Source organism: Babylonia areolata, chromosome 16 (genome assembly GCF_041734735.1).
Source record: "Babylonia areolata isolate BAREFJ2019XMU chromosome 16, ASM4173473v1, whole genome shotgun sequence".
Classification (NCBI taxonomy): domain Eukaryota; kingdom Metazoa; phylum Mollusca; class Gastropoda; order Neogastropoda; family Buccinidae; genus Babylonia; species Babylonia areolata.
In genome coordinates, this window is record NC_134891.1 from 4,920,736 (window position 1) to 4,941,813 (window position 21,078).

Here is a 21,078-nt window from a genome sequence, read left to right on the forward strand (position 1 = left end):
CTTTCACCCTGTTCCAGCGTGTTCCCTCCATTTCTTTTTTTTCAGTCCATCATGTGGCTGGGTTTGGATGTGATGTCCAATTGTTCTGCTATACTGCAATGTACTTCAGGTACCAGATTAACTCTGCATGTAACTCCAGAGCTTTATTGCCTGAAAAATATGGCACTTTATATCTAGTATACTCACAGCATTCACCAGGCTCTCTCTAATCACTGTCCCCACAAGTGGAGATATCAACATGTGCTTGTCCACATTTCCACACACACACCCACACATATAACATATATATATATATATATATATAGATGACAGCAGATGATAAACTAACTCCTGCACCAGCTATAACTGTACAAGCAAATGAATCAGGAACCTGGATTACAACTTCTAAAGCTGACGCCTTCCTTCATGAAGTGTTGAGAGTCGTGAATTAATACGACGGGGAGGGGGACAGAGAGACAGAGACAGGGTGTGTGTGGAAGGGAGAGGGAGACAGCATGAAAACGATGGGGAGGGGGACAGAGAAAGGGTGTGGGTGGAAGGGAGAGGGAGACAGCATGAAAATGATAGGGAGGGGGACAGAGAGAGGGTGTGTGTGGAAGGGAGAGGGAGACAGGGTGTGTGTGGAAGGGAGAGGGAGACAGCATGAAAACGATGGGGAGGGGGACAGAGAGACAGAGACAGGGTGTGGGTGGAAGGGAGAGGGAGACAGCATGAAAAAGACGGGGAGGGGGACAGAGAGACAGAGACAGGGTGTGTGTGGAAGGGAGAGGGAGACAGCATGAAAATGACGGGGGGAGGGGGGGCAGGGAGACAGAGACAGGGTGTGTGTGGAAGGGAGAGGGAGACAGCATGAAAACGATGGGGAGGGGGACAGAGAAAGGGTGTGGGTGGAAGGGAGAGGGAGACAGCATGGGACACAACAGAGGGAGAGAGGTCTGCCAGCCCCTACCTTTTAAACAAAGACACTACTTGGTCATCTGAGGGGTTGCTCGCGTTCATGCTTTAAACCATTGACTAGACATCTCTCTATGCTGCTTTTCTAACTGTCAAACATCCATCGTTCGCCAAATCACACCGGGTGGACAACATTTTGAGACTGATGGACTGAAAGGGGGAAAAAAAAAAAAGACGCACAGCAACCAGAGATGGTTATCCTTCCCACCCCACTTCCCCCAAGACAAGCATGACTAATTCCTGGTGCCGTGAAACGTCCTGATAAGTGATGACGATGTGCAGGTATATATATATATATATATATATATGATAGTCAGTCGTGTCCGAATATGACCACCAGAACAGCAGAGGAGGCAACTGCTGTTCTGACTATTTGGGCTAGAATTTGATAAAAGTGGAGAGTGTCATGCCCAAGTACATCCCCACTCTCTCGGCCAAGAGGGTTTTAGGGCAGTCGGCGCTGGGATGGTTCCCAAAGGCCAACGAGCCCACAAGGCTGCAGCACTAAGAGCCAGTGCAATTTTGCCTCCTAGTTTGAGAGTCATAGTCCTTCACAAAAAGACTAAGCTGTAAATGGTTTCCCATTGACTGGAGAAACCATTGATAATACTGTTACAGCTCACTTTGCTGTTGGCCCAAATGTAAACTTACGTCAATCTGTGATATAAGCTGAGTGTTGGGCATAGCTCCATCAAAGGACAACTTCAGCAATGTCAGCCAGTGACAACCACCACTATGAAAGAGTCAGAGGATTGATGGTGGAAAAAGAAGAAAAAAAAACAAACAAAAAAAAACCGACAATGACAAGGAAAACTTTCAATCATGTGATGCTTTCCATAACAACTTGAAAGCACTCGGTGATGTATAAGAGCACAACACAATCACGATAAAACCATCAGAGCTGACAAAAACCAAACTGGTCCATGAACGGGGGATTTGGGGAGGAGCAAGGGGGATATCGGTGAGAGAAGGTAGGGAAAGAGCGACCGAGTTGCAAAAAAAAAAACCCACTCTCGAAAAGAGGCGAGTATGTTTTGTTTTTTTGTTTGTTTTTTTTCCTTTTGGATCTTCATTACTGAATTTTGTCAACAGCAAATAAGCTTTCCACACCATGATGATCAACTTGCTCAAACAATATCACTCCTCCTCCTCCTCCTCCAACATCAAACAGGGTTGTGTGCCCTTAAACCAAACAACACCACAGAACAAATGGTCCGGCAAATTTACCACCAAGGATATTTCTTCCCTAAGGGAAGCTCTGTGTTCCCTTCCTGTTAGAGCAATACCCGTGTCATTAACACTCACTGCTGATAATCACTAACAAGATATGTTCAGAGTTACAGTCACAGCAAATATTTATGATTTTCACTTTGTTCCCCGTGTAGCAGCCTCAAACTACTACCCTGCTGGGTACCCCCCCCCCCCCCCAGGTCATTCTGGACCAGACCAGAATGCTCGCCCAGGGTCATTTGTGGCCAGTCAAGATTGCCCTCACCCCCAACCCCCACCCCTACACACACACACACACACACACACACACACACACACAGAGTTGCTAATATGAACCTACTGAAAGAGGAAGGAGGGTGTGTTCTAGGCTATCCTTTGCGGACAACCAACCCCCTTCTCCACAAACAACTTAACGGAAGCAAACACGGGGAAGTTCTACTCTGACTGCACTGATTCTGACCAGGAAAATTACCCCTGGGGATCCTTTCAAGCCAGCCTATAACGAACCCTATATCCATTACCAAGGGGAGACAGTAAAATCCAACTGGGGTGGAGGGAGGTGTCGGGAGGGGAGGTGGTGGGGCAGTTTTGAAGAGCTGTAGTTTACCCCCAGGGGTCATTCTAGGCTGGTCTACATTGACCCCAGGATTAATATGGGCTTGCCAGATATTACCCTGGGGTAATGACCGACATAGGTACGAACAGGCTGCTTCACCAAGAGAATATATATGCGTGTGTGTGTGTGTGTGTGCGCGTGCGCGCGTGTGCACGTGCATACGCACATGATTAAAAGCCTGACTTAATTACGAAGGAAATGAATGATAAGCGCCTAAAGGCAACCCTCAGTCAGCTCCACCCAACACAGGAAGCCTCTTGTGCAAAACGACTATTTGTAAAAGTTCTTACAATTCAGTATCGGACCAAAGATAGGTGGTATGTAAGTATACTGTCAATAACAATACCCACCCCCCAACTGTCAGACAGCCCGTTCAACTGGGACATAAACAGGTAAGGAACGACTCCCTGTCAATGCCTCTCTGCAGACGGACACATCAACACGACAATCACCAACCAACTTCTTTTCTCCGGTACCAGCCTGAAGCAGGTGGGGCTTGGGAGGGGGGGGGGGGAGGCAACACGCAACAATTCCCCTGGCCTCTTTAACCCTTTCCAACCCACGCTTGACCACTTGCTTAGGACAAGCTGCACGTATTTTCTCTTCTCATCCAAGCTGATCAAACCGCTTTTGCTGACCTTTCAACCATGCATTAAAAAAAATATTTAAAAAAAATTCAGGAAGGGACACAATTATTGATGGACTTCCGTGCAAGTTTTTCGATGGCAACTGAGTACAGTTTTGAGTATTTTCAAGTGGTTCCTTTCCTGTTTATTATCTTTCTTTTTTCTTTTTTTTTCCTTGGCTGGAATGTAATATGTGAACACTGCATGGCAAATATCGAAAGGATGATACTCGATTTCAGATCCACAAACATTCCAGAATGATCGGGAAAATATGTCAGAGCAATCAGGAAAATATTTCAGTCACTGTGTAAGAATAGATAAAAGATGTAGGTCATATATCCTATGTCAAAAATCATCACCAAGACCTTTTTTTTCTTTTTCTTTTCTTTTTAAAGGATGTGGGGAGGAGGGGGGGGGGTTATAAAATGATTCAGTGAAAAAGGTTACTTCAGAGCAAAAAAAATAAAATAAAATAAAAATTCCCAGGCCGAGTGAGTGACTTTGCACAAACAGCTCGCCTTGATGAAAATTAACCATGTTCAAAAAGAACATTGTTTTTAATTGAAATAAAAAATCAACTGACGAAAATTTTCCACCAAGTTTGGGTGTAACAGGATTAAAAATAAAATAAAACATAATACAATAAATCTACCACCCTTTTGGGTAGTAATAGAAGAAAGATAAAAAAAAAAAATTAGCTGTCAGCATTGGATTACCAAATTCTGTGTTAGTTCTCTCACAACTGAAGAGCAGGTTGAGGTAACATACAAGCTGATCACCCTGACGAAACACAGTTTTGATGCTGTCACAAAATGAGCCGCTTCTTCCTTCAGTGAACTGGGCCCTCATCCAAGACACACAGTCGTTTCTTTTCTCTTTTCTTCCACTTTTGTCTGGTTGATAAGAGAGAGACTGGGAGGATGGGGTGAGAGAGTGAGCAAGAGAGAGAGAGGGAGAGGGAGGGAGAGGGCAGGTGAAGAAAGACACTGAGAAAAGGAGGGGGGAGGGAGGGGGGGATACGGGTGCTTCTACTCGACCAAATCTCCACGTGGTCTACATCTGTCACCCAGAAATAAGCACACACTTCCAAAACTGTCGTATCTTCGGCAATAAATCTACCACCCTTTTGGGTACTAATAGAAGAAAGAAAAAAAAAAGTTAGCTGTCAGCAATGATATCAATTACCAAATTCTGTGTTAGTTCTCTCACAACTGAAGAGCAGGTTAAGGTAACATACAAGCTGATCACCCTGACGAAACACAGTTTTGATGCTGTCACAAAATGAACCGCTTCTTCCTTCAGTGAACTGGGCCCTCATCCAAGACACACAGTCGTTTCTTTTCTCTTTTCTTCCACTTTTGTCTGGCTGATAAGAGAGAGACTGGGAGGATGGGGTGAGAGAGTGAGCAAGAGAGAGAGAGGGAGAGGGAGAGAGAGGGCAGGTGAAGAAAGACACTGAGAAAAGGAGGGGGAGGGAGGGGGGGGGGATACGGGTGCTTCTACTCGACCAAATCTCCACGTGGTCTACATCTGTCGCTCAGAAATGAGCGCACACTTCCAAAAGTGTCGTATCTTCGGCTTTTCCATCTTAAGCAGCATGTGCGACATTAGGCTAATAAACCATCCATCAAATCATCACACAAGTGAGAAAAAAAAAAAATGATGCAATATCTGCTGAATGCTTGTGGAAAAAAAAAACCAACAACAAGGACATGTCCCTCAGATTTCAAAAACAACTTTTAAAGTACAATTTATTTCTATGCTAGAACACTTAAATTATCTACAGCCTGTTTCCTATTAACTCAACACTATCCTCTGTTAAAAGATTTGTCTCTGAGACTCATGACTAACAGTACCAGCATTCTGACTTCCACAACCATTCTTGTTTTTTTTTTTATAGTTTTGTACAATCTACATTAAAAAAAAAATTTTTTTAAACCCACACACGCACAAAACGACAGACTCAACAACAACAAGAAGAACACCCACACGACACTACATAGTTTACAAGCTTGAAATGCACTCACATACAACTGAGATGACTTTTTTCCCCTCTCTCTCTCTCTCTCTCTCTCTCTCTCTATCCATACACATCTAAACTACACTGTTTAAAATGCACAACTTGCAACAGAATCAGAACAAAAGAATGCACTGATTTTTTTAACACACACACACACACACACACACACACACATACACACACAGACAGCGAGAGAAAGAGAGAGAGAGAGACACACACACACACACACACACACACACACAGAAATACATGCAAGGATACAGGATTCCTCTTTTCTATTTCTTTTTTTTTACCATGTTACAAAATATCCTTTGCACTGTTTAAAAAAAAAACCCACAGAAATAAAATTTAATAAAATTAGTAAGGACTGTCTGACATCCTTATCCGTTGCAGACAGGTGTGTGAGGAGAACCTGAAAGGCTGGGAGGTTAAGTAAGCAGAAAACCCGAGGCAGGGCCCGTACCGCTCAACTGGCTCATGTGTGATTCCCACTGAATTAAAGGCAAGAACATATATATCTACCCACAAAACGAGGCTTGGGCTGATGTTTCAACGAGAGAAACTTTCCATGGGATGAAGCTCCACGGTGTACGATGCTGTTGAAAAGTAATCAAATGACACGCAAACAAAACAAAAAAACAAACAAACAAAAAAACCCCAACAGCTCAAAGCCAGCGATTCAAACGCTAATTCGGCAAATGGGCCAGGAACTCTTGTGGATCCAGAGGCTAAATGCAATAAAACATTCACGATTTCCGAAATATGGTTTTGCCCATAAGACTTACACCACAATATTCGGTATGTGTGGAAAGAATTATTATCTTTGTTTTTATGCTTCATCCCAATCTTGAAACTGACAAAGAACTTCCAGAGAAAATTAATGTGTTAAACCCCTTTCACCGCCAAGGTCCCATTTCAGCACCAGCCAGGAAAAGCACCAACATCACTGAAATGCCACCAGATTGTAGTGTATTGTATTGTATTGTATTGTACTGTATTACTCTTTTTTGTCACAACAGATTCCTCTGTATGAATTTCGAGCTGCTCTCCCCAGGGAGAGCACACCACTACACTGAGAGCGCCACCCTTTTTTTTTCTTTTTTTTTTCAAAGCATGCAATTTTCTTTTTTGGTTTTGTTTCATTTTGTTTTCCTATCAAAGATCAAAGTGGATTTTCCTTCCGAATTTTGCCAGGGACAACACTTTTGTTGCCATGGGTTCTTTTACGTGCACTAAGTGCATGCTGCACAAATGACCTCAGTTTATCGTCTCATCTAAATGACCTGCGTTCAGACCACCACTCAAGGTCTAGTGGAGGGGGAGGAAATACTGGCAACTGTGCCGGGATTCGAACCGGTGTGCTCATATTCTCTCGCTTCCTAGGCGGACGCATTACCTCTAGGCCATCACTCCAGATCATGGGTCTGTTATTCCCAAACTTACTGCTCTTAATTAACTTTAAACGGTAGGATAGACCTTATTTTGCACACATCACAGGCGAATCCCCAGCTATTCTTTGATGCCAACTTTTCTGTGCTTCTGGTGCCAGGGAGTGTCGCACTGACTGGTGGTGAAAGGGTGTTAACTGTAGGTTACCATGGGCAACACACACACACACACACACACACACACACAACTAAATAGGGTTATTACATAGACACACTTTGTTCACATATGAGCCAATGAGACAGACAGACAGACTGATAGAAGGAGAACAGAGAGAAAAAAAACCTGGAAAAAAAATGAAAAACCACAAAACCATGCAACAAACTAAGAAACTCTACACACACACACACACACACACACACACACACACACACACACACAAAACAAAACCAACACACCACCTTCACTTGCCATCGCTTTTTTTTTTCCCCCCTCCCAAACACACCTCAACTCACCTTCTCACAACCCTCCTAAATTGACCAACAAACTCAATAAAAACAACAGAAGCGCCAAAACAGCCACTGCAGTAGACTGCCCTTCACACCACCCACCCTTACAGCACCGTCCGCCACATCCCCCCTCCAACCCCCTCCCCAAGTCGCAGCCGCTGCCGCCGCCGCCGCCGCCTCGGCTCACCAGGTCCAACGTTTCTTCCCGGACGGCCCTAAGCGCCCGCCTCTCCGGCAGGACGGGGCAGCCGCTGCTCACATGATGTCTTCCTCTACGCCCTCCACATCGGCAATCTCCACGTCCATCTCGTAGGACTGCACCTGGTGCATGGCCAGGATGCGCAGCAGGGGGCGAAGCTTCAGCCACCACTGCTTCTTGGGGATGCGCCTCCTGCACACGCAGAGAACCCAGTCCTCAGTCCTGTTACTTCGGCGGCGAAAGGGGAACCCCTCCCCGCCCCCCCACCCCGCCCTCCCCAACAACCTACCCTCCTCCCCCCCCCCCACACCCCCCCCCACGAGCAGCTATTCATGTGCGACAAATGTGATGAAACTGGTGTTACAAAAATATATATATATATATATATATAGAGAGAGAGAGAGAGAGAGAGATATGTAGATAAAATTTAACAAATGCTCAGCTATGATCCAATGTGCACCATGTGAACTGTGAATAGTTGCTTACAGTCAGCTGACTGCACAGGGACCGTCATATCAGAACTGTCAAACCATACCAATGCTCCACTGCGTTTTTGTGTCTAAATAGTCATGATTCCATTTTATTGTGCAAAAAAAAAAAAAAAAAAAAAAGAAAACAACATTTTTTAAAACTAAAATACTAATAATGATGATAAATAAACAAATAATTATCTTAAACCATTCAAAAAAACAAAAGCAACTGAAACCAAACTCATTAAGTATGCACGCATACATGAATATGAAAACACACACACACACACACACACACATAGAGGCACAGAGTGAAATAAGTTTTTCATTGTGAAGATTCAAGATAACATGGTACTGACACTACTATAAGACATGACACTGTAAGAACTGACACAAAGCGAATCCAGAGTTGCGCTGAAGGATGAGACAGACAAAAAGGCAGGTGATTCGAGGCTTGTCCAACTGAAAACGGAAAGCTCTTCCACCGGAAGGACCAAGAGAGGAGCAGCGGAGGGGAGGGGTGCGGGGGGGTGGGGGGGCTGGGGGGGGGAGGACGGAGCAGAAAGCAATGAAAGATTAGAAGAGAACAGAAGACCCATACGACATCCAAGACAGAGAAACACACACACACACTCACATACATGAATATGAAAACACACACACACACACACACACACACACACACACACACACACACAAACACACACACATAGAGGCACAGAGTGAAATAAGTTTTCATTGTGAACACACACACACATGCACACACACACACACACACACTCACACACAGAAACGCGTGCACACACACACACACACACATGCACGCACGCATGAATATGCACATACGCATACATACACACACACCATACACTCACACACCACATACACCCCCCACGTCCCCCCAACCTCTAGTCTTCATGCACACTACAAAGCTGCACTTCTGGAGAAGTGCTCTAATCTTCATGCACACTACAAAGCAGCACTTCTGGAGGAGTGCTCTAATCTTCATGCACACTACAAAGCTGCACTTCTGGAGAAATACTCTACTCTTCATGCATACAAAGTTGCACTTCTGGAGAAGTGCTCTACTCTTCATGCACGCTACAAAGCAGCAATTCTGGAGAAATACTCTACTCTTCATGCACACTACAAAGTTGCACTTCTGGAGAAGTGCTCTACTCTTCATGCACACTACAAAGGTGCACTTCTAGAGAAGTGCTCTAATCTTCATGCACACCACATCCCTGCACTTCTAGAGAAGTGCTCTAATCTTCATGCACACCACATCCCTGCACTTCTGGAGAAGTGCTCTAATCTTCATGCACACCACATCCCTGCACTTCTGGAGAAGTGCTCTAATCTTCATGCACACCACATCCCTGCACTTCTGGAGAAGTGCTCTAATCTTCATGCACACCACATCCCTGCACTTCTGGAGAAGTGCTCCAATCTTCATGCACACCACATCCCTGCACTTCTGGAGAAGTGCTCTAATCTTCATGCACACTACAAAGCAGCACTTCTGGAGAAGTGCTCTACTCTTCATGCACACTACAAAGCAGCACTTCTGGAGAAGTGCTCTACTCTTCATGCACACTACAAAGCTGCACTTCTGGAGGAGTGCTCTAATCTTCATGCACACTACAAAGCAGCACTTCTGGAGAAGTGCTCTAATCTTCATGCACACTACAAAGCAGCACTTCTTGAGAAGTGCTCTAATCTTCATGCACACCACAAACCTGCACTTCTGGAGAAGTGCTCTAATCTTCATGCACACCACAAAGCTGCACTTCTGGAGAAGTGCTCTAATCTTCATGCACACCACATCCCTGCACTTCTGGAGAAGTGCTCTAATCTTCATGCACACTACAAAACAGCAATTCTGGAGAAATACTCTACTCTTCATGCACACTACAAAGCTGCACTTCTGGAGAAGTGCTCTAATCTTCATGCACACTACAAAGCTGCACTTCTGGAGAAGTGCTCTAATCTTCATGCACACTACAAAGGTGCACTTCTGGAGAAGTGCTCTAATTTTCATGCACACCACATCCCTGCACTTCTGGAGAAGTGCTCTAATCTTCATGCACACCACATCCCTGCACTTCTGGAGAAGTGCTCTAATCTTCATGCACACCACAACCCTGCACTTCTGGAGAAGTGCTCTAATCTTCATGCACACCACAAAGCTGCACTTCTGGAGAAGTACTCTAGTTCTAACTGTGTCTTCATGCAGACTACATCACAGCACTTCTGGAAAGAGCTACCCAACTTCTAATTTGTTTGTCTATTCATGCACAATGCCTTACATAAAAAATATAAAAAAATTAAATGCACACACACACACACAAAACAGAAGAGGCAATCAACGATAATATCGGCATTTAGTCAGAACAAATTAGTTAAATTCTAAAGTTCTAGGCTATCAATAGCTCCACTCAAATAAGGAAAATTACCCTACCTTTGCTAGTCTTTTTTTTTTTTTGTACACATCATTTGAAGAAAAGGACAAAGAAAACTGTTCATCTGTGTCTTGCTAGCAAGCCCACGCACACTTCTTCTCTTGCGCACACACCCACACCCACCCACACACACCACACACACCCACACCCACACACCCACACACACCACACACACCCACACACACCACACACACCCACACACACCCACACACACAGCAAACCACCTACACATCCCAATTCTAATCAAAGCATCTCACTACTGTAGTCCTAGGCACAAAAACTTTGAAGCCATCATCGCGCAGCCCTGACCCAAAGTTTCCAAAGTAACTGAGATAACCGAGGAAAAAAAAAAGTGGGGGTGGGGGGGGGCGGAGCAGGTGGGGGACAGAATGGAGGAGGAGGAGGATAAAGAGTTGAAGGAAAAAAAAAAAAAAAAAAAAAACCACACACAAAAAAAAAAGCAACACCAACAAGCACTCCGTGGCCGGCCAAAATCCGCAGCAGATATCGCAACTTCATCCACCATCCTTTGTTTCTCGAAATGCGCTTCCTGTCAAGGTGATGCAAACAAACCAAAAGACAGGCTGAAGATAAACCAAAACAACAAACACCAGGGATAAAAAAAATGTTTAAAAAGATTTTTTTTTTTTTTTAATTTCCACATACGTGGACACCAACATCACACAAAAGGCACGTGGCAAGCTTAGGACCGCGGCATAGTTTTTAGCAGTTGCAGTTGACGTAACGACAGTGTTTAAATTACGTGCTGACACCACTCACACAGACACAGTGCATACACTGTTACAGGATTTTGTTAGCTGGTTCATCCACGGCAAAACTGCATGGATACTGTTCAGTGCACAAAAGGCAGCCAACTCCAAGCAATACTTCGAACAATCAATGAAATGAGTAAAACAACATTTGGCACTGTTTTTTTTTTCTGAGTAAAACCAACAACATCAAAAGCAATGAATCATTCACAAAATGGTAAAGCATACAGGAATGTTAAATGTTAAAAACAACAGCGGTGCATGCATTACTTGCATACAGTGTGTACCTACGTGTGTACAAGTGTTTGTGCATGCGTAAGCACATTACTTGCATACAGGATGTACCCACACGTGTACAAGTGTTTGTGCATGCATAAGCACATAAGTGCACGTTGGCATTTGGGGGGTGCAGGGGAGGGGAAGGGAAGGGGAGGGGGAGGAGGAACATAAGCATCTATGGAAAAGGAGAGTGCATGGCTAGAACTGGGAGGGGGGACGGGGACGAGGGGCGAGGGGGGAGGGGGGGGCGGGGGGGATGAAAAGCAGAGAAAGGGAAGATGCAGAAGAAGGAAAGACCTGTACAACACAAGCAAAGGCGCCAACAAAAGCAGAAGCCACAAAGCGCAGACATGCCCGGGTCACAAACCGACACTACCCACTTCCACCACTGTCCCTCCCCCGGGGGAGGGGGGGGGGGGGGGGGGGAAGGTGGCAGAATGGTTAAGACGCTCAGCTGCCAATACACAGAGTCTGTGAGGGTGTGGGCTCGAATCCCAAGCCAAAGCGCAGACATGCCCAGTCGCAAACCGACACTACCCACTTCCACCACCGTCCCTCCCCAGCAGGGGGGGGAAGACGGCAGAATGGTTAAGACGCTCAGCTTGCCAATACAGAAGAGTCTGTGAGGGTGTGGGTTCGAATCCCGCTCTCACCCTTTCTCCCCAAGTCTGACTGGAAAATCAAAACTAAACATCTAGTCTTTCAGTCAATAAACTTGAGGTTCCGTGTGCGGCGGCACGCGCCTGGCGCACTGAAAAAGAACCCATGGCATCTTTTTCTTCTTCTTCTGTGTTCGTAGGCTTCAACTCCCACGTTCACTCGTATATACGCGAGTGGGTTTTTTACATGTATGACCGTTTTTACCCCGCCATGTAGGCAGCCACACTCCGCTTTCGGGGGTGTGCATGCTGGGCATGTTCTTGTTTCCATAACCCACCGAACGCTGACATGGATTAAAGGATCTTTAACGTGCGTATTTGATCTTCTGCTTGCATATACACACGAAGGGGGTTCAGGCACTACCAATTCTGCACATATGTTGACCTGGGAGATCGGAAAAATCTCCACCCTTTACCCACCAGGCGCCGTCACCGTGATTCGAACCCGGGACCCTCAGATTGACAGTCCAACACTATAACCACTCGGCTATTGTGCCCATCAGGTGTGGGTTTGAATCCCGCTCTCACCCTTTCTCCCCAAGTTTGACTGGAAAATCAAAACTGAACATCTAGTCTTTCAGTCAATAAACTTGAGGTTCCATGTGTAGCACGCACCTGGGCCCCAGTCACTTCAGCAGGGGGAACAGAGTCCTGAACAACACTGGGGGTGGGGGGGGGGGGGGGGGAGCAGAGTCCTGAACAACACTGGGGCAATAACCCTGACTGGGCCCCAGTCACTTCAGTCGGGGGGGGGTGGGGGGGGGGGGTGAGGGGAGGGGGTGAACAGAGTCCTGAACAACACTGGGGCAGTAACCCTGACTGGGCCCCAGTCACTTCAGTCGGGGGGGTGGGGGGGGGGTGTGAGGGGAGGGGGTGAACAGAGTCCTGAACAACACTGGGGCAGTAACCCTGACTGGGCCCCAGTCACTTCAGTCGGGGGGGTGGGGGGGGGTGTGAGGGGAGGGGGTGAACAGAGTCCTGAACAACACTGGGGCAGTAACCCTGACTGGGCCCCAGTCACTTCAGTCGGGGGGGTGGGGGGGGTGTGAGGGGAGGGGGTGAACAGAGTCCTGAACAACACTGGGGCAGTAACCCTGACCGGGCCCCAGTCACTTCAGCAGGGGGGAAGCAGAGTCCCATAATGTTAAAGGCCAGACACTGATTGCGGGGCCTGGCGGGCGGTACTCACTGGAAGTCTGTGTTGGCGGCCAGGTCCACCACAGGGGTGAACTCCAGCTGACGCTTCTGCACCCCCAGCAGCACACACGAGTCCTTGGTGGTCACCTCCACGCGCCCTGACAGCGCACACACACACACACACACACGCACACACGTCACACACACACACGTCACACACACACACACACACGTCACACACACAGACACACACACACACGTCACACACACACACACAAACGCACACACACAACATACACATTACACACACACACATGCACGCATCACACACACACACACACACACGCACACACACAACATACACATTACACACACACACGTACGCATCACACACACACACACACACACACACACATCAGACACACACATATCACACACACACACACACACACACACAAACGCACACACACAACATACACATTACACACACACACACGTACGCATCACACACACACACGCACTCACACACACATATCAGACACACACATATCAGACACACACACACACACACACACACACACACACACACGTCACACACACACATCACACAATAACAAGGATTAGCGCCAACAACAGTGACAATGGTCACAAAGCTGAAGCAAAAAGTCAGGACTAACACGACCCTCAACGAACCCTCCCGTGACAATCATGATGAAAAGAAAAGGATCACAAATGACAGCAAAGGTCAAAGGCAACAACATCCCGTGACCTTTAAGCTTCCTGTGACCGTGACCTTTCATCTGACCTGGACTAACGAAAGGAATCCTGTCTTCTCCATGAGCATCGTCACAGAGTTTGATGTACACTGGTTGCAATAAAAATCAAACAAGAAACAAGTACTCTCACTCTTGTCACTAGTTTCAGTTTCCGTTTCAGTAGCTCAAGGAGGCGTCACTGCGTTCGGACAAATCCATATACGCTACACCACATCTGCCAAGCAGATGCCTGACCAGCAGCGTAACCCAACGCGCTTAGTCAGGCCTTGAGGGAAAAAAAAAAAAAAGGTGAATAAATGATAGATAAGCTTACACAAATAAATAAATAAATAAATAATAAATAATAACTATAAAAAAAAAAAAAATTTTTTAAAAAAAAGCAAATAGATGTAAAACATGAAGACACACATTCACATATACACCGACACATGCATAACAGATATGCACCGAACATGCAGTTTCACAGATATGAAAGCACAGTCAAATACATATAAACGTACATGAGCTCCAACACACACACACACACACCACACACATTACCCTGCACCTCCTCTACCCCCCTCCTCCACACACTCTTGTCACTAAAAACCATAAAATGATTCATGTGTTTGATTGTGTAATGAACTATATATACATATATATATATATAATCAACATAATCACTTACATCTGTTATTGTTTATGTTCACATATTTACCCATCTATTCTGAATGTCATAATGAATTTATATATATATACATAATAAAACGGTGGTCGACCCAAGAAAGTCCAGGAACAAAAAAAAAAGAAAAAAAAGAGGGGGGGGGGGGGCGCACAAAATTCAATCCACAGCTTCGTGTATTACATTCAACTGGCATATAGGTAAAAAAAAAAAATTTTTAAAAACCAAGAGAGGCAAGGCCTTCAAGACTCACTTGTGATACACTTTTTAAAAAATCTAATCGTTAAAATGTGTTCTGTATTTGTTATTATAAAGCTTCGGGTTAAAAAAAAAAAAAAAAAAAAAAAGGAAAAAAAAAAGTCCTAACGGCAGATTCGAACCCCACGCGTTCGGGTGAGAAGAAACTGTCTTACCCATTACACTATCGTGGCTCCTTAACTGACGTTCAAAAATATAATATTTAAACATGCTTTTTTTTAAAGGGCAATAAATCAATTGCGGTATTTGCAGTAAGAACGCTGTTTAAATCATATTATTCTGGTGTATCTTGGGCATTCAAAAAATCTTTAAGGGCAATTAAAAATTCTTTTTAAGTCCACGGTAAGAGAGATGTGGCTATCGCCGCAATCACACTGCAACATTTAGCCGTTTTCTCTGGATCTAGATAGATGTACAAGTTTAGTTACACCCGGCTGACATGGTCGATTCAATTTCTCTTTTATGTTCATTCTAGTTTTATAGTTTTAAAGTTGATATGAAAATTGAGTATTCTGTTAAACTAATAACATGTAGAGCCAAGTACAAGTACTTCTAAACGTCATATGAAGTGAAAAGGACTTCATTTTCAGAAAAGTCAAGACTGGAAATTTTTACGTTTCATCAATTCAAGGGTATTAACTCTCATGGTTTATTATTTTTAACTGTGAATTCCGACTGATTCTGTCTATATTTCACTCACCATCTTTGACATGTCGCTCAACCATGTCCTTGAACCAAGACACACACTTAGCAGCCATCTTGGTGCCATAGTTGCGGTCGAAAGGGGAGGGCACTCCACCCTGCTGCATGTGGCCCAGGATGTTCATGCGTACGGAGAACACACCCTTGCCTTCCTCGCCAAACAGCTGGTGGATGAACTCTGTCGTGTAGTTTGGGTTGGCCGATTCATTCCTGTGTTCACACACTTCAAATCACTCTTCGGGTAATGGTGAAAGGAAACATTACACACACTTATAGCTCATCAAGTGTCTTCATGTTTTACATTTATTTGCTTATTTATCATCATTTTTGTCTTATTTATTTATTTATTTATTCATTTATTTATTTTTTATTATTATTATTACTACTACCTTTTTTCATATTATAATTATTATTCATTTATTTATTTATTTATTTACACTTATCTATTATTTATTCACCTTTTTTTTCTTTTTTCTTTTTCTTTTTTTTTCTCAAGGCCTGACTAAGTGCGTTGGGTTACACTGCTGGTCAGGCATCTGCTTGGCAGACGTGGTGTAGCGTATATGGATTTGTCCGAATGCAGTGATGCCTCCTTGAGCAACTGAAACTGAAGGGTCAACATATGTGCAGACATGCTAGTGCCTGAACCCGCTTCGTGTGTATACACATGCAGAAGATCCAATAACCACGTTAAAAATCCTCCAATCCTGCAATCCATGTCAGTGTTCGGTGGGTTATGGAAGCAAGAACATACCCAGCATGCACACCTCCTAAAACTAAAGAGTATGGTTGCCTAAGTGGTGGGGTAAATAAACAAAATGGTCATACATGTAAAATGTTACATGTCTGCATGAGAATAATGTGTGTGTGAATCTTCTTCTGCGTTCACTCGTATGCACACGAGTGGGCTTTTACGTGTATGACCGTTTTTACCCCGCCATGTAGGCAGCCATACTCCGTTTTCGGGGGTGTGCATGCTGGGTATGTTCTTGTTTCCATAACCCACCGAACACTGACATGGATTACAGGATCTTTAACGTGCATATTTGATCTTCTGCTTGCATATACACACGAAGGGGGTTCAGGCACTAGCAGGTCTGCACATATGTTGACCTGGGAGATCGGAAAAATCTCCACCCTTTACCCACCAGGCGCCGTCACCGTGATTCGAACCCGGGACCCTCAGATTGACAGTCCAACACTTTAACTACTCGACTACGGCGCCCGTCGTGTCTGTGAATGAAACCTGATTGAATGACACAGGAAACGAATGATCAGCGTCCAATGGCAGCCCGTCAGTCGGCTCTACCCAGGAAGGCAGCCTGTTGTGCAAATGACTCTGTGTTTGCAAAGTGCTTACTAGTTAGAGCTTGGTCTTTGACCGAGGAAAGGCGCTATATAAGTATCCACATCATCATTATCATCACACTGGAGCCGATTTTCATCAACTGAACTTGCTGGATCAACCTATTCTTTCATATAACTAAGACCTTTCTGCTGATGACCTTGTGACATTCTGATTCTCTCCCCTTAACCTCAAGACAAGGACCAAAACAAAAGTTCAAGGTTTGTAGACAGAAACAAACAAACAAAACAAAAACAAAGGCTCCTAACCCCCAAAAACTGAACCTGAAACTTACATCTTGAGTGCAAAATGTGTTCCAAAACCTGTACCTGAAGATTTCCCTTATTTCATTATCATCATGACTGGTCACGGTTATGAATACTGACTAATGTAGGCACATCACCAGTGCAACGTCTCCTCCACAAAGTGAATTCAGGCTTCAGGCATGGCCACAAGCTTCCTTATTTGTATTTGTATTGCTTTTTGTCACAACAGATTTCTCCGTGTGAAATTCGGGCTGCTCTCCCCAGGGAGAGCATGTCACTACACTACAGCGCCACCCTTTTTTTTTTTTTTTTTGTATTTTTTCCAGCGTGCAGTTTTATTTGTTTTTCCCATCGAAGTGGATTTTTCTACAGAATTTTGCCAGGAACAACCCTTTTGTTGCCGTGGGTTCTTTTATGTGTGTTAAGTGCATGCTCCACATGGGACTTCGGCTTATCGTCTCATCTGAATGACTAGCGTCCAGACCACCACTCAAGGTCTAGTGGAGGGGGAGAATATATCAGCGGCTGAGCCGTGATTCGAACCAGCACGCTCAGATTCTCTCGTTTCCTAGGTGGACGCGTTACCTCTAGGCCATCACTCCACCCATATCATTATCATGCTTCCTAAACAGGCGATCTTGGGACACAAAGCTGAGTTACCATGACACAGGAACAAAGCTTTGGAACGAAGGGGTTGGTACGGCTGCTGCCTGCAATTCCTCTACTCACATGTACATTGGTTTCACACTGGCTAGACCCATAACACACAGGATTCAAGCAAAACCTTGTATATAAAAAAAAAAAAATTCAATATAAAAAAAAAGTATTGATAAAAAAAATATTTTAAAAAACCATAATAAAACAAAATAATAACACTAGGAACAGCATATCTTTCATTTCTTGCTATTTCAAACAAACATGCAAGCAATACACAAACTCATCTGCAACTCTGTACAACTGCGTGCCAAAACTCTCCCTCATGCTGAGAAGTCCATGTCAATAAGAACAAGAGAGGCAGAGCCTTCACAGCTCATGTGTAATTCCTACTCCAAAAAAAAAAAAAAGTTTCAAGCCAACCATAAAATGAATTACTGCAACTCTGATACTCGACTTCTCAGGATACCTCACATCAGAAGTAAGACCTATGGACACAGATCGTTTTCTTTTCAATCGCCAAAGACGTGGAACAAGCTCCCTGATAACCTCCGTCATTCTGATTCCCTCGCATCTTTTAAATCTCGTCTCAAAACTCACCTTTTCCCTCAGCAATAAGTTCAATTGTAGCAGGTCCACTTCCTTTGCGTTAGCTGTGCTTGACTATGTGACTATACGTATGTATGTGAACATAACTACATGCATGTATATGAATGTGTATTGTGTGTGCGTGTGTTTATGTAAGTTTGTGCCTGCCTATGTGTGCGTATGTGTTAGGGTAGCCGTTAGATACACATGTATGTTAAAATTTATGCATGCAGCGTGTGTGTGTGTGTGTGTGTGTGTGTGTGTGTAGTCACATTTTGGTGTGTGTATGTAACATAGATATAATGTTTTATGTTAACAAAAGCGTTTTTGTACAGCACCTAGAGCAGATTTCTGGATAGTGTGCTATATAAGTATCCATTATTATCATTATTATTAACTGGACTGGATGATGTGTAAACTGCATATGCTGAAGAAGAAAAAAACATAACCACCTGCATAATTTGAATCAAATTATATTTTTTCCGCTCACTGTCGACAAAACATATTTTTTGGAGATCTACCTCAACATTGTGCTGAAATTTAAATGCACAGCTGGACAGTCCAGACCAAACAGGACTGACATTTCACAAATATCCATACAACTTACATGGTCCCATCTATCTGTCAAACTTTAAGCTGTTCCCGTCTTTTCCATGACTTTGCTCCTCAGGTAATTCATTACAAAAATAGCTAACATGTGCCGAACAAATTCCACAGAAACCAACTTTGGAGCAAGGTGGTATGATGGATCAGTTCTCTATGTTATAAATGTATTCACAAAACTGCCCCTTCCTATCTCTGCGACTGCCTTCACCTCTACACTCCATCTCGCTCACTACGATCGGCTTCGGATCCACTCTGTTTACGCATACCCAGATTCAAACACTCCACTGTTGGCCAGTTCTCTATGTTATAGATGTATTCACAAAACTGCCCCTTCCTATCTCTGCGACTGCCTTCACCTCTACACTCCATCTCGCTCACTACGATCGGCTTCGGATCCACTCTGTTTACGCATACCCAGATTCAAACACTCCACTGTTGGCCGCCGTTCTTTCTCTGTCTCTGGACCTTGCAATTGGAATGAACTTCCTCTTTCGCTTCGTCAAGTCTCCACACTCAGCTCTTTCAAGTCTGGCCTTAAAACAAACCTCTTCCCAAAATAGCCTCCCTTCCCCTGCCTCTTCCTTGTCTTTAGTTTCTCCAGTTTTAGAGTTATGCATGCATGCGAATGACTGGTGAGAAAGCGCTTTGATTTGTCTCTGCACAAGATTCAGCGCTATATAAATACCATTATTATTATTATGGATTGTGTGGCTGACTGGAAAGCTCTTTCTCATTTACACATTACCCTCTATAAAATAATCACTGATGTGCAATAAACATGCTGACAGAGTACTTGGTGTCATTCCAAGTGGTCTGTCCACAATATCCTTCTTCCCTCAACCATGGAAGAGAACTGGAATGTTGTTCTGTCTTAAAACCACATCTTAACTCACTCAGTACGGCCAGTCCTCTCTTCTCCTCTACACAGACCCCTCGGATGTCCAGTGGGTGTCTGAATGACCCAACCTTTAGCTTCCGTCATCAGAATTGTGGTATTCTTTGTCAACATTCACCTCTTCAGTATAATAGCCTTCCGCTTGCAATATTTTGATGATAGTAATTGGGGTGAAACGCTGTTAACATCGTCTCTTTCGCCGTTCGTATGGAAAGAGTTAATGAAACATGATTTTTGTTAGCCCGGCAATGAACCAGAAACAACCCAAGAAAATCTAGCAAAAAGAAATATGATACTCATGATCGGGTAATACACGATTAATACAGAAGACTTACACCCCTCTTACAAGTGTTTCAAAAGTATAAATTTTGTTCTGACTTTAAGCCAAATTTGAGGCTGACAAACCATTTCCAAAGGAAATGAATCTGCTAAGTTTACCACACACCACACACACACACACACACACACACACACACAGTCAGACATCTGGACAACTGAAACAGTGTCATCGCAAAAATAAGTTGTTTACATACACGAGCAAAAAAAAAAAAAAAAAAAAAAAATCAACAAAACCCAACAAGAAATATCACAGAATATTTGAAAATATCCAATCACCGAATTCCTCTCTTGCAACGGAAAGAATCAGATCTGTGAAACGTAAACATGTGGAAAATGAATGATAAACATGTTACTGGTAGAAACAAGCTCGCCACCCAGTCACTCTACCTGTCATAAACATGATATAAACAAACTCCTTTCACAGCCTCTGTGAGTGTGTGTGTGTGTGTGTGTGTGTGTGTGTGCAACTAAGGACTGGTTCACGTTCTGTTTTTAATTCAGCAATTTTTCTTGTCAAGGGTAACACAAAAAAAAGTTCTCTTCAATCCAGGAAAATTTATCAAAATTCATTCAATTACTAGAATTACTGGCCATCCAATCTCTATTTGAAGCCAAGGGTGGGTTTTTGGTTGGTTGGTTGGTTGGTTTTTTTACCCACATGTTTTGCTGTC

The 21,078-nt window shown here is 44.0% G+C and overlaps 1 protein-coding gene across 2 annotated transcripts in view; it reads right to left on the reverse strand.

Moving 5' to 3' along the window:
- Positions 1-5,481: 5,481 nt before the first annotated feature.
- The window catches only part of LOC143291084 (ATP-dependent 6-phosphofructokinase-like), a 77,887-nt gene continuing 62,290 nt past the window's right edge, over positions 5,482-21,078 (reverse strand). For both annotated transcript variants that reach the window (XM_076600695.1, XM_076600694.1), the window contains 3 exons: positions 15,713-15,924; positions 13,370-13,475; positions 5,482-7,732 (listed from right to left, as the gene is read on the reverse strand). In XM_076600695.1, the coding sequence (XP_076456810.1) occupies positions 7,597-7,732; positions 13,370-13,475; positions 15,713-15,924 (454 nt within the window). In that variant the 3' untranslated portion in view covers positions 5,482-7,596. The remainder of the gene's footprint in view (positions 7,733-13,369; positions 13,476-15,712; positions 15,925-21,078) is intronic.